This window comes from Fusarium verticillioides, chromosome 10 (genome assembly GCF_000149555.1).
Source record: "Fusarium verticillioides 7600 chromosome 10, whole genome shotgun sequence".
Taxonomy (NCBI): domain Eukaryota; kingdom Fungi; phylum Ascomycota; class Sordariomycetes; order Hypocreales; family Nectriaceae; genus Fusarium; species Fusarium verticillioides.
The window spans coordinates 2,157,098-2,170,683 of NC_031684.1; the positions used below are offsets into that span (position 1 = coordinate 2,157,098).

At 47.1% G+C, this 13,586-nt stretch overlaps 6 protein-coding genes across 6 annotated transcripts; 2 read left to right on the plus strand and 4 right to left on the minus strand.

Moving 5' to 3' along the window:
- Window positions 1–157: 157 nt before the first annotated feature.
- Window positions 158–1,790, minus strand: FVEG_08327 (hypothetical protein; the record flags this gene model as incomplete). The annotated part of the gene is made up of 2 exons (XM_018897217.1): window positions 158–171; window positions 224–1,790. 2 exons carry the CDS (start codon window positions 1,788–1,790, stop codon window positions 158–160), a joined length of 1,581 nt encoding a protein of 526 aa, XP_018754814.1.
- A 1,354-nt stretch (window positions 1,791–3,144) lies between these two features.
- Window positions 3,145–4,096, minus strand: FVEG_16295 (hypothetical protein; the record flags this gene model as incomplete). Its single annotated transcript, XM_018905545.1, has 3 exons — window positions 3,145–3,780; window positions 3,828–3,962; window positions 4,013–4,096. 3 exons carry the CDS (start codon window positions 4,094–4,096, stop codon window positions 3,145–3,147), a joined length of 855 nt encoding a protein of 284 aa, XP_018754813.1.
- Window positions 4,097–5,045: 949 nt separating this feature from the next.
- FVEG_16294 (hypothetical protein) lies at window positions 5,046–6,357 on the minus strand (the record flags this gene model as incomplete). Its single annotated transcript, XM_018905544.1, has 4 exons — window positions 5,046–5,209; window positions 5,261–5,599; window positions 5,654–6,125; window positions 6,172–6,357. The coding sequence occupies 4 exons, from the start codon at window positions 6,355–6,357 to the stop codon at window positions 5,046–5,048; spliced, it is 1,161 nt and encodes a 386-aa protein (XP_018754812.1).
- A 1,032-nt stretch (window positions 6,358–7,389) lies between these two features.
- On the plus strand, window positions 7,390–9,454 carry FVEG_08324 (hypothetical protein; the record flags this gene model as incomplete). The annotated part of the gene is made up of 4 exons (XM_018897216.1): window positions 7,390–7,473; window positions 7,541–7,661; window positions 7,734–7,862; window positions 7,920–9,454. The coding sequence occupies 4 exons, from the start codon at window positions 7,390–7,392 to the stop codon at window positions 9,452–9,454; spliced, it is 1,869 nt and encodes a 622-aa protein (XP_018754811.1).
- A 479-nt stretch (window positions 9,455–9,933) lies between these two features.
- On the minus strand, window positions 9,934–11,015 carry FVEG_08323 (hypothetical protein; the record flags this gene model as incomplete). Its single annotated transcript, XM_018897215.1, has 5 exons — window positions 9,934–10,088; window positions 10,140–10,464; window positions 10,521–10,634; window positions 10,691–10,771; window positions 10,839–11,015. The coding sequence occupies 5 exons, from the start codon at window positions 11,013–11,015 to the stop codon at window positions 9,934–9,936; spliced, it is 852 nt and encodes a 283-aa protein (XP_018754810.1).
- A 433-nt stretch (window positions 11,016–11,448) lies between these two features.
- On the plus strand, window positions 11,449–13,581 carry FVEG_16293 (hypothetical protein; the record flags this gene model as incomplete). Its single annotated transcript, XM_018905543.1, has 6 exons — window positions 11,449–11,537; window positions 11,597–11,610; window positions 11,667–11,819; window positions 11,884–12,052; window positions 12,119–13,320; window positions 13,381–13,581. The coding sequence occupies 6 exons, from the start codon at window positions 11,449–11,451 to the stop codon at window positions 13,542–13,544; spliced, it is 1,791 nt and encodes a 596-aa protein (XP_018754809.1). The 3' UTR covers window positions 13,545–13,581.
- Window positions 13,582–13,586: the final 5 nt, after the last annotated feature.

Here is a 13,586-nt window from a genome sequence, read left to right on the forward strand (position 1 = left end):
CTTAGTACTTAGTTATGGGGTAATTGGCAGCAAGATCATAGTCTTGGGGCAACATAACTGCACGGCATGTTTATTGTGTACGCCATAGTCATTGCTGTACTACTCCAAGATTTAAAACTCAGATGTCCTTTCCAATCTACTTGGCGATAAAGCCTTCTCAGCCCAGCATAACTGATATGTGTTAATATGCTTCCTTTTCTTGTCTCGTCCACATTCAACATACCTTGCCAACCCCAGTCCTTCAAGACGTTCATCCAATGTATTTCGCGCTTCGTTGTCGAGCATGAAGGGCTAGAGGAAGCCTTGTCACCACGAGTTGCGTTAGATGACTTGTCATGTCTTTTCCAAGCCTCTGCTGTAATTTCCAAACATCTGTTGACAAGTCCCGAGGTAAGTCGAGAACCTAAAACTCCCCACCTATCAGACACCCAGTTCCGATCCTCAATCTCGGTGGCCTCGCAACCCGCAATCATCAGCGGCATTACGGGAAATATGGCTGCATGAGAATCTTCCGGGACAGTCGCTATAAGGTTCAGGACCTTTCTGGCCATGTCCTGTAACGAAGCTTGTGTCGGAAGCTCCGGCACCGCCTGGTGAAGAAGCAGCAAGGTTGCCCACTTATACGCATTGGCTGTTTGTATCAGATCAATCGCGCTTGAAGACAGTTGCGTCTCCCGGGGTTCTTCATCCAGCTCAGTGCAGGGTTCCCATCGTTCGATTGAAGTCTTTAGACGGACTGCCGCAGAGACAATTGCTGGTGAGTTAAGCTTTTCCTGCTTTCTCTGAACCCGGTTGACAAGATCAGCTACGCCGCCAAGAAGAGGGAATAGTGGCCCAGCGCATCCCATGAGAGGATCTACCGTGGAGCCTAAAGATGTGGAGCTGAATACGCTGCAATCTGACATGAGCGGTAAATCCATGAAGTTTCCGTCATGGCATGTAACGCGCGTAATGGTATCCATATATATCCAGGTATTTGAAAGGAAGCCTAAGCCAATCAGCTCATTTATGGGACGCTGAGAAGACTGATGTTCTATTAGTGCCTTTCGAAGAAGCTCGGCTCCTTTTCTTATATAACTCGTAGTTGTAGAAGATCGAGGATGGCACCAGGCCTGAGCTAGGCTCACGGCCAGCGTCGTAGTGATAGTCGCCTCGGGCTTACAACCGCTAGACTCCATGACTGTGAGCTGATGAACTGCATACTTGAGGTGTCTTAGTCCTATGGCTCGATGTTGCGGGAGATTATTGAATCCCTGAAAGCATGTCATGGCAGCGATTGCGTGATAAAGCGCAGTGTGCTCCTTAGCCATGGGCCAGACGATCTTTCGCCATGGATTCCCGGTTGAGCTGTCCTTGATGCATAAAACCTCGCATATGCGACGATCAAAAAGAACAGAGATGTTCTCCGGAGAGTCACTATGGAGTTGGGGAACCTTGTAAACAGGCGACCTGAGATGACTCCTTGGACTTGATGGAGAGTGCCCATCATCTTCAGTAGCTGTTTCCCCAAAGTCAACATCTCTACAAAAGTCCTGAAATTCTGTTGTACCTTCAACAAGATGTAAAGGATCTGTACCCAGAAATGGTGATATGGAGATGTCCTCAATTACTAAGTTAACACATGGAAGCTGTGACTGCTCAGGGTTAAGTGGTCCCGGTATGATACCGCCAGGCATTATTGGGTAATCTGGCTGTGATGTATCGTGATGGACTGGTTGCGCGCCGAAGGAATCATGACCAGCAAGAATTCCGTAAAGATCGTCCAGATCTTCGGTTGTATCGAAGGGCATCCCCAATAAAAGATCATCAAAGCTGGTTCCATAGTCAACAAATTCGCATCGAGACCCTTGGTCGACAGGGGTCTGGGCTGTATGGGATTGCGGGATGGCAGGATCTCGTGGCGGAAATTCGAATTGGCTGAATAGACCGCTCAGCACGCTATGATCATCAGAATCACGTCTGATGGACAGCTCGGCTTCATCTGAGTGGGAAGCTCGCAATTCGATATGGGCCTGGTCCGACCTGCTTTGTCCTCTCCTCTTATCTAAATAAAAGCCTTAGTATGGTACCATGAGCCTGGAAGAGATCGGATTGCCTACTATTCCCTGACGATATACTGCTTGCCTCGGGCTTCCCGAATTCTCTCCACCTGAACTCTGCTTGATAACCACCGCATGCCGTTTTCCGGCGAAGGCACTGGGAACACGAAGGCTTTTTTTCGTCACATTTCCTTCGTCTTGCTTTGCACGTAACGCACCCTAGATTGAGATTAGCTCTTTCCTCTATCTAGCCTTATCGCCTCTCAAGATGAGTTTCTGCACAACCATTTCGGCTTTTTTTGTTTGGTGCTCGTTTTTGTGACGCTATATGCACCTGCTTTCCTGGAGAAGCTGGTAATAGACGTCGCAGCTGAGATGTCTCTGGAGGTGTCATGTCCAGTTTTTTTCAGGTATTCCAAACATGTCTGGACAACTATTTGATTCACCCAGAGTCGGTCGTTCTGGCGGCTTGCGTGGTGTATCAGGATTGGATGATGTGCAATGTTTAAATTGTTTTAGAGGACAAGAGGACTGTGATGAAGTAGACCAGACTAGAGAGTAGATAAGAAGGCGGGGAAATCTGAGTCCTATCCACAACAGGTCAATACGGGCTGGAGAGGCCTTTTCTAGACTAGCCTTGATCTTCTATCATTAACCAGACATGATCGGTGCTGTAAGCATCTAACCAATCAGCTGCAATTGATTAGCTAGGTCTACGTTCAGACCCCGGGGTTTTTTCTCGTATTTCAGAACCTCCAACATTTAGATACAGTATTCCTCTACTATGCTGGTCGGAATGAGTCTCATCATAGGTATTTATTCACGGACCAAAAGTTTCCACCACTACATTCACTCTAGTAGCAATCAAGTTGTAACCGAAATATGTTAATGGTATCCATGAGCTACTGAAGTCTTGTAGGGGCAGTGCTAGATAATCCCTTCGGTAACTGCTACGCTAAAATTCAGATCCAGGCTTGAATCTAACACCTTCCGCTCATCGTTTGATGTAGTTTCCTTATTGAACTCGGCCAGGCACATTTCAAAAACCCGCTTCTGATAGTCTGACAACCAAAGCACATCAGTACTGATAATAGCATTCGAGGTGTCATGAGATGTCCCACTTACGGATCACGCCGTTTTCTTTATTTGGATTCAGTATGCCCTCAGTATAAATCCCGACCTTCAGGTTCATCTGAGCCATTTCGCAAAGATCGTTATCCTCTGTTGCTACAGTTCGAGCGAATTTGTAATAACTCTCAAACTCCTGCGTTTCGACGGGTGACTTGTGATAGTAGTCGAACTGCATGATAGTTTGAGAGGGATCGTCTGTCGGCCAGGTCCGGAACGAGGAGATGCCACCGCCGTACAAATTCAATGTGGAATTGGGAAAGAAGTAAAGAAAAAGACCATCGCTCGGACTGTCGCGTTTAGAATATGTTTCTGCTAGGTGACGTGAGAAGTGCCGTTCATTAAGAACTTTGTATGTAGTTGGCGCATAAACCTTGGAGAATGATGGGTGTGCAAAGGAGCAGTGAAGGCACTCTTGGAACCCATCAATCAGAGTCTTCCAATTATACTTGCCGGTATATTTAAGACCCCTCCTAAAAGGAAACGCGGTGAAGTCAACTGTCGAAAGGAGCTCTTCGAGACCGGGAAAATATTCATTGAACTCGGGCGTCGAATTGGAGAAAGCTATAAAGATGAGGCCGGTCTTGGTGATGTAGCGGCGCATTTGAGTGCCCTGGAAGGGTTAGATTTCAAGTTGAAGTTATAGGAGCTATCTCGTACTTCACTTGTAAGAACTTGGATGCTCTTCCAATCTTCTGAGTCGCGTCGAACAGTGAATTTGAACTGACCCATGTCATAAAAACAATCCTCGCTGTCAGCGGACCATCGTGTGACAACACCAAGATAAATCCAGGTCTAAAACACATCAGCAGCTGCCCCAATAGATAACCAACTCACGACCATACCTTATCAAATATAGCACGCCGTTCTAAGTCTGCAATTGCCTTACTGGTATACCAGGAGGCAGGGAGTGTGTTTGGACAAGACATTGTTGATCGAGAACTATGATATGGCGCATAAGTCAATGTGTTTTTAAAGCCTCCCAGGTGATGAGACTTTGATACGTGGACTTCGGAATGGTTAGATATGAATCTACAACTCGATAAATCGAGTGCATGTATCATATTCATGGTCTTTCATTTACTCACAGCTCTGCTAACCTCCTCGGGCTGCGGATCGTGTTCTCTACCTCCATTGGGAAAAGCGATCCGATGCCACTGACCAATAACGTGTCCGAGCCTTAACACCCTCAACTCCCACCTGGGCGACCCCGCCTTTATCTGTGGATTTTTCTCCGCGTGATTAAGAAGCTGTTAGGAGAGAATTATATGAATCATTAAGTCAAGAGTTTATAATATAGATAAAGTATTAGTTATGTCCTGTCGTTATTTCTATCCTGCTTGTACTACAATAATATCTCTTTACTGTGACTCTTTAGCATTGGCAGAGTTCTTGTGTCTCATTCACGATTGAGATCAACCTCAAATATCCTACTAATTGGAAGGCGGGGAGCTAAATGTTATTGCTGCCTTGGGTCTTGTAGCCAGCTCAAGGGCCAAAGTCACAGCTGTGTTGCGTCTAAACTACGAAACTGTCAGCGCGAATGGGCACAAAATCAGTTTATGTGACCATGATAAGATAGAGGAGGTGTCGTCCTAACAAAAGTAAATTGTAGTTATGCGCAATATTCCTCTCTTCGAGTGACCAGGTCTATTATCGCGTTACTATTGCTACTAAAAGTATACCTGGGCTTGGATAAAACATGGCGGATTTAAACGCGCCTACAGTCTCACCTGGCATCACAGTCATTGTCCTCATTTAGTGTAGATTAAGTATCGAGAGGGATTACACCTTCCTATCTACCATCCCAGATCTCCAGAGTTTTCCAGCCCCTCTAAGGCCATGCATACTATAGAGATATGTCAGTTATGCCCACTTTCATCCAGTAGTAAAAAGCTTAGTGATATTGAACTTACTTCCTCCGGCTTTTGCATAACCATTACTTCGACACTGATTAACTGCAGCCGGCTTGATCTCTGCCCCTTCGCTCTTTTCTCTTTTGGCGTGTTTATCCACCATATCAGCCAATGTAGCATGCTCATCTGCACATGTTCAGTCTTCTATAGTTACCGAAACGTGAGAGCGCGACCTACCTCCATCATAATAGAGTGAATGGGCTGAGGTTACGAGCATTTCATACAACTCTTCATGGCTTCGTACAATCGAATTGATCTCAAGCTCCAGATCAGGCTTCAGGCGTTTCTCAAAGTCGGAGCTATCTTGCTTTGACATTGAGTACACGTCGCATCGGACGGTGGTTCGTCTGACAGATTCCGGAGAATACGTGAGCTGATACCAGATAGGACTTCCCTGACGCGAATAGACGGTGGTGAGAGGGCTGAAACGAAGCTTTCCAGCTGCAGAAGGGCCGAATAAGCGCCATAAAGAACTTTTGAGGTGAGCAGATGACGTTTCCCTGTCGAAAGCATTCCCTAGATCTCTGTAAATATGAATCGCATTTAGCCCTAGCCTACCAAGACACTTACCGGGAACCTTCCAGTTGAACTTCCCTTTTACTTCCCAAGATCCAAGATATTGTTGGGTCTGGCAAGTAGGTGCTGGCCTTCCGATACTCCTCGTCCTCTTAAGCTTGGTCTCGCCTGCTTCTGGGCTACTGTTCAGGTTGATGTGTAGAAATCCATCATCATCAATCTTGGCGTGGACAGGGAAAAGGCCATTCTGGGTCTTGTCAAAACCAATCACATCTTCAAAGTGGGGAGCCTTTGTAAGTTCTCCTTTATTATTGTAGCTCCACCCATGGTACTTGCAGCCAAGTATAGAAGCTGAACCAGAAGGCTTTCTAGTAACTGGAAATGCACGATGCCGACAGACGTTGTGGAATGCTCGTACCACATCGTCCTTGCCTAGCATAAGGAGGAGTTTGAAGCCGGCAATCTCAAATGCGATATAGTCGCCAGCCTTTGAGAACCGACTGCGATGGCTGACGCAAATCCAGCTCTACTTTGGTCAAATCAACTCCAGCATATAAAGTCTGAGGACATACCTGGCTGAAGATGGCCCGCTGTTCAACACCAAATCGTTTGGTATCAGTCCACCATCCCTTCGGTGGCTTGAAGGGCCTGGCGGAGACTTGGCCTGCGATGGATTTAGAGGATAAAACTGCTTTGATTAAGAGGACAAGAGGCAGCGCTAAGGCGAAGAGAGTGCCAGAGAGAATATAGGGAGACATATCAATAAGTCTAAACATAGCTTGAGAGGCTTGAGAGCTTAACAATGTTGCGGGGGGGAAGATAATAATTGCTTGAATTGTCTACCGGCGAAGTGGTTTTCGGAATTTTTTACTAATAACTATATCCTTCTGGCGTTCAACTCGAGATACGCTCTTTTGTATACGCATTATGGTTATGATCCACTCGGGTAGAGCCTAAGGTTTGCTTCTGGACATTCTATCCCTTGTAAAACGCAAAGTGGCAAGTCTCAAATGACCTAAGCCTGTTACTGCTGATAGCTTTTCCAGGTTAAGAAGGTACAGTTTACTCTAGACAATATGGAAATGTGCTGTTCCGATAACAACGCTACTAACCGTACCGTCAGCCAATTATAAGCGTGAAATTAAAGGGATTTACTTTCCTAAAGCGGGTGTTTTTTACGCTATGGTCCTTATTAGCCACAAGTGCCTGGGTTTATTTCCTAAAGAAGTTTATCAGATAATGCCGGATCTGGATTTAGTGATAGTCACTTAGATAAGACACCAGTATCTATATAGAGGGTTTTGAGCTGTTCTCTATTGGAAAAGTGCTGGTACTAGCAGGACCTCGTTGAATTAGATAAGCCGCTAAGGAGAATTATAGGTATGAAATTAGAGGGGAAGGCGGCTTGGGATAAGAGTAGACACACTGAGCAGCTCGCTGCCTACTGTCTTCTAGTAATGGATTATATGGCATCTGTTCATTGGTTATCTTCCAACGCAAGACGCTCGGAGGATCTACAAACTAGCGGCGGAGGAACTCAAGCAGTCCAAGAATCGTCCGAAAGCCAAACTCAATTTGGGCGTGGACCCCGCAAGTGGTTCGAGATATCTACTCCGTACTACAGGGGCAATTCAGTGGCGTCTGGGGTTACCGAGGATAGCGGCGACTCGCATTCAACCATGTATCCGACTACCTTCCATATAAGTCCTCAGAGTGAGATGCGAGGTCCAGTATAGACACAATTAACCACTCGCATTTCTCGAATATTTCAGTTATCACTATCGCATACAATGGAAGAAACACAAGTAATTATTGTTGGAGGCGGACCAGCAGGTCTTGCCCTGGGACTGTCACTCGCCCGACTAAAGATTCATGTCAGTAGCCACTATTTCGACAAGTACTGCACTCTCATGCCCCGTACTAACAATGCACTCTCGCTAGTCCGTCATTCTTGAAAAAGAAGCAGAGATCACCACAGATCCCAGAGGCGTTTTCCTCACAGGAGATGCCATCAGAATACTACACAGTCTCGGGATCAACGATCTAGCGGGCATAGGTCATGGTAAGTCCACAAACTTCCAAAGCAAATGATTCCGTATACGGTCGCATTAGGTACTAATCGAGACTTGCACAGAGATTCCCCATGTGAACTTTCATCGCGGCGCTTTCAATGTCTCACCATTCTTCTCAATCCGTATTGGGGACATCAACAGTCTTGAACAAGCCTTGCCCGAAGGCATTCTGCAAATGCAGCCGCGTCTAGGTAAACGACTCTAAGCCCCATTAATATTATCTTCTATCTTCTAACGACCAATTGTAGAGATTGCATTGAGAAAGGCTATTGATCAATCGCAATACTGTTCATTTCGGCCTTCCTGTGAAGTGGTCTCAAGGTCTGAACAAGATCCACCAGTGATCGACTTCAAGGATAGCCAAGGTACACGCCAGCGAATCAAAGGAGAATGGTTTATCGGCGCCGATGGAAAACTTGGAATCGTACGAAAGCACTTCCTTGAACCAACTGTAGGCATAAAGCAGCAAGACGGTCTTTATTCTTACAGCGGCACCTGGATAGCCGCCAACCTGAAGATGAAGCTACCGACTCCAGAAACTCATCCTGACTTTCCACTCTGGAAGTTTGGTTACTCGCCGCAGGAGGTTTATGATCTCTTCTGGCCGATTGGGTGGCACTTTTGTACCCCGCCTGGAAAGGCTACCGCTTCTGGAAGATTTGGTCCTCACGAGGAAAGACTCTGGCGTCATGAATTTGCGCAAGATGAGTCACTCATCAAAAATAACTCAGAAGAGCTTCTCTGGGAACATATCACGCCGATGATCACTCTTTATCAAGACCGAAACCGCAAGCAGAATTTCAATGGCCTTGTGCAGTACCCACGAGATTGTATCGAGATCCTTCGCTGTCGACCATTCCACTTCGTTCACAAGGTTGTCGACCGCTGGTTTAGTGGCCGTACGATACTCATCGGCGATGCAGCCCACGTCTTTCCCCCTTTCGCCGGTCAAGGTATTGGCAGTGGTGTCAGAGATGCTCACCAACTCGCATGGAGGTTAGCTCTGATGCTCCACACAGACTCCAAGCCTGAAACCCATGAGAAGCTGCTCAAGTGCTGGGCATCCGAGCGGCGTCAGAGCATCAATGACGCGGCGCAGTTCTCTATGATCAACGGCCACATCTGTAATAATGAGCCTTCTTTATGGCAACGTTTGTTTTTCCGGCTTTTGATGCTTCTGCACGGCACTTCTGTGTTTCGGTATGTGGATTATATATCCCATAAAGAGAAGAAGGGATTTTCAGGTGTTGAAAACGGGTTCTTTATCAAGGGGGGGATAGGTGGCTCTCGTCTGCCTCAGATACACATGACGTCGAAGGGTCAAGCAGAGTCATTCCTATCAGATGGCCTTTTACGAAAGGAAAATACGATCTTTACTCTAGTGGTTATGAGCGACGGAAAGCCAGCAAACCAGCAACGCTTGCACGCTGAGGCAACAGCTGCAGTCCAAGAAGCAGGACTCTCATCCATCCTCACAAACAATGCGATTATTGTTTACGATGCAAATTCGGGCGGCTCATCACAGAGTCAAAAGACACTTTCAGACACTAATGGAGGGCTTGGTCATCCCATGGTCTATTCACCTTCGCCGATTGCTGCAACTGACGGGCACATGGCGAACCGATATGACAGTTCCGTCTTTGGTAAGCGCCTTGGGAGAGGCACGAAGTTCGCCATCATTCGACCCGACTTCTTTATCTTTGCTTGTGCTTCTGACTATGCTGGACTTGTCAGCTCTCTCGAATCACTGAGAGGTTTTGTTGGGTTTGGGGCTAAGAAATAGTTGACAGGATAAAGCTCCAGAGGCGTGCTATGTAATTATCAAAGAACCATTGCTAGCTAGAGACCTTTGGCATATTGTTTTACTTCTTAGTTGTTCCGCTGAATAAACTGTGGACTTCTATGCATTTACTCCCAGACCTGGATTGGTATGACGACGTGCTCAGTCACATGTTGATGCAAATGTCAGCAGGAGAATGATTGTGTTTGGCGTGAGAAAAAGCGTCAGTTCTCTGGCCTGTCAACACTTAAGAGCCCTCTCAATAATGGAGCTGGCCACAGAATAGCTCGAGGGATGAAAACGCAATATCTATATTCACAAGAACAACAAATGCCTATGAGTAAGTTCTACATGAATCTACTAAACAAGAAGATAGCAACCCTCTGCATAGAGATTATCAGGCGGGTTAAAAGTCCAACTCTGCAAAGGGTTTTGTTAGCAAAGCTTTTCGTGCCGGGTTCTCATAGGTAAACGAACGATGCTTACTCAAATTTAATAACATTTCTCAATGTTCCAACCCGGGCCATGGTGACTTCGACAACATCGCCGTCATTGAGAAATACCTTGGGACTGTGGAAGGCACCCACTCCAGCGGGAGTTCCCGTCATGACCGCCGTACCAGCCGGTATGGTTGTTCCTATATCAGGTCTGTTAGCATTGGTCCGCCTCGTGCGCAACGGTGAAGTACCTTGACTCATATGGCTGAGAATCTGCTCCGGCGAGAACACCATGTCCTTTTTAAACTCAGCCTGTTGCCTGACTTCACCATTCACTTTTGCGACTACTGAAAAGCCCGACCCATCACCAAATATGGCTGGGCTGATCAATGCAGGACCAATGGGCGCAAATTTGTCGAAGGCCTTGGCGAAGAAGAATTGGCCGGCTGAATGCTTGGGAAGCTGATACATGCGGCAGGATATGTCGTTGCCAACTGTGTACCCCAGGATATAGTCCTTGGCTTCCTTGGGAGAAATATCGCGACATTGCTTGGAGGTTACAAATACGAGCTCGCCCTTTCAGTGTGATGAGCATTATGCAGTGCAATTTCAGTCTGTGCATGGTAACTTACTTCATAGTCTGGAAGACTCTTTGCGCAAAATTCATTGAGTGGGATGTCTTCGTCTGGGTTTGCAAGAGATGCAGCTGGCTTAGTCCAAAGCGGAGGGACCGAGCTCAGGGTGAGCTATTCACATGTTAGCGATTGACTGGAAGGGGGCTGTCTGTTTTATTTTGGCATACTGAAGCTTCTTTGGCGTGGCTGCGATAGTTCAGCCCAACACAGTATAGAGGTAGGTCATCTTTCGGTAGTGGTGCTAGGAGCTACACTCAGTCAGTATCATAAATTAGAGACAGCTTCAATTCACTGAAATGGCACAGGGTGTCTTACACGGTGAATTGTTACTGTTTTGGATTGATGATTATCAGCCAAGCCCTGCAAAGACTTGACCGCGCTGACCTTGGTGCCAAGAGCAGGCGGGCCTTGAGCATCAGGACCAAGATCGGCGAAATATGTCTCTCCATCCTCTTCACACTCAAACTTGATGAGCACGGAAAAGTTGGCCATGGCGTCTGTGTATCATACGGTGAGTTGTTTGCCGCAACCCTTCAGTATGACCAATGCTTAAATACATCTTTTGTACAACATGGTCTTTTTGGAACAACTGAACATGGGGTTCGGAGGAGCTACTTACTCCATCATGCTAAAATGCGGGGACATACAGGCTACGGCGGATCTCAAGCTTGAACATTTTGAGATCCTCCGGCGCAGGATTAGCTGCAGCGAAATTGCCGAGGTTGGTTAGTCATCGGAAATACTGACTCCATGGATAAACCCTCGGAGCATCTCATGAATCCCCAATCTCGACCATTTCTCATTACCCCCGATGTTCTAATCAGCAAAACAACCACTCGGCATTGGCCTTCTGTGTAAGAGTATCCATCGACAAGCGGCGTATCTATTACTAGTCTCCGATCGAGAGTCTTTTCTGCTCTCCACAATGTCTGCCTCACCGTCTTCAGGCGGCGGAACATTCGGCGCAGTTCCATCTCATCGGCTGAGCACCAGAGTCTGCGACAATTGCATTCGGTTCGTAGACCCCGCATCAACTCTCGGCACTATAGGATCTGACAATCTCCGTGCTTCAGCTCCAAAGTCCGATGTGAGATGATCCGGCAAGTCCCTGTTGCCAGTACTGATGCGGCCGACCCATTACAGGCGATCTAGGACAACCGTCATGCTCGCGCTGCCTGAGTCGCGGTAAAATATGCAGCTACTCCACGACGCGTCGTCGGCCTGGACCAGCTCCGGGCTCCGGGCGAGCACCACGGGCAACGCGGAACACTCGCAACCGGGAGAGAAGGCATTCCGGTAATAGACGCCTACCTACTGATTGAACATCGCGGCATCTAATCACTTCTTTTTGATGACATAGGAGAAGCCACCTGGCAAGCCGATTTGATCCTTGAGGATGATGATTCTTCGGTTCCAATCGTTTCAGATCTACCCTCTGAAAGTCCTGATACCCTTGTCACTTCCCATGCATCTACTGCCAGTCAATCAGCACAGCCTCCTATTATCTCGCCCGAAGAGGAAGCTTATCTGTAAGAGAGGATCCCGCATAATAAATGCACTAGATCACTCTCATATCTTCCCGCTGACCATGTCAGGGCCGATGAGTACTTCAAATCCATCAATGAAGCCATACCACTCTTCTCCGAGATCGCCGCATTGAACAGCAAGGATACTCTATCAACATGTAGCCCTGAACTCACCGAAGCTATGCTCCTTATCACAGCCAAACTCCTCGGCTTCAAATTCGCATCTCCTAATTTTAACCTCGACGGTCGTATAGACATAATTCTTAGCAGCACAACTCTTCAAGAGGATACAGCTGGTGACTTTCCAAGTCTCGACCTCTTCCGCAAGTTCTGCTTACTCGTCTTTTATGAATTCCACCAATTCCCTGGCCAGCAAGCCTGGGTGCGGATAGGAAAGATTGTCAGGCTTGCGTATTGGATGGGACTTGATCGCCTGGACATAATCCAATCAGTCTCCCCGGAATGGTCCAATGTAAGCGATGCGGACCTCCAAAACTGGAAACTTGTCTGGTGGTGTGTGTATCGCCTTGACTCGTACGCCAACCTCTCATCCGGTACACCGTACCAAGTTGATGAACGACTTGTCAATACATCTTTAAACCAACATAGTCAGCTTTCTCAAAGCCTCATCGCCCCGTGCAAATTACCTCACGATCCACGCGGCCTTCCCGACCTTCTCCTGTGTGTCAAGGCCGGTAACGAAAGCAGCTTACTCTTCAACATCCATCTCATCACCATCACTGTCCTGCGGCAATTCGGCAGAGCAATGAGTATGCGCTACTTGGTTCCTCATGAGATCCTCACGGCAAATTTGCTCGACGCAGAACGTACACTATCTGCAATACGTCTAGCCTTGCCACGGAACTTTTTGAACCCTGGAAGAAACGCGTTCATGAATGAGTCAAATACAAATCACCACGCGAGATTAGTCCCAGTGCTGCAGCTACATATGGCACAACTCTTGGCAGCCCTTGCGAGCTGCTACTATCTTCCGGAGGGTGACGATTGGACACTTAGCTGGCAACGTGTTCTGGAGACTTGCCAGAACATAGCTGGGGTTGCAGAGAAGTGGGACAGTAATTATACTCTCACCGTGGACCCGGCGCTTTTGCTCATCAGCTTGACGGCACTTGTCTTCTTGGATATTCACAAGAAGTATACTGAGAGTACAAACACGCATCTCATAGCTGAGATTGAGAATTGCGAGCTTCTTCTGCTACTCCAGCTTGAGCAATTCTCAGCTCATTGGAAGCTTCCGAGCTTACTGATCCGTAAGTACAACCCATATTGTTATCTACCGATAGAACCTCAACTCTGACGATTGGTTCAAGTGTCGTTCAAGAGCTTCAAGGAGTCAGTGACAGGCCCACTCTACTATGCGCATGTCCAACTTATACTTTCCCGTTTTGAGAGTCCTTTACACCCAAGGTGGCTACAGTTCCTGTCATCGGCGCAGACGCATCTTGAGACTGTAACTTGGGGACATGTAGCCTAAACAGGCATATGCAAACAACATACATGTGTATATATACAGGAA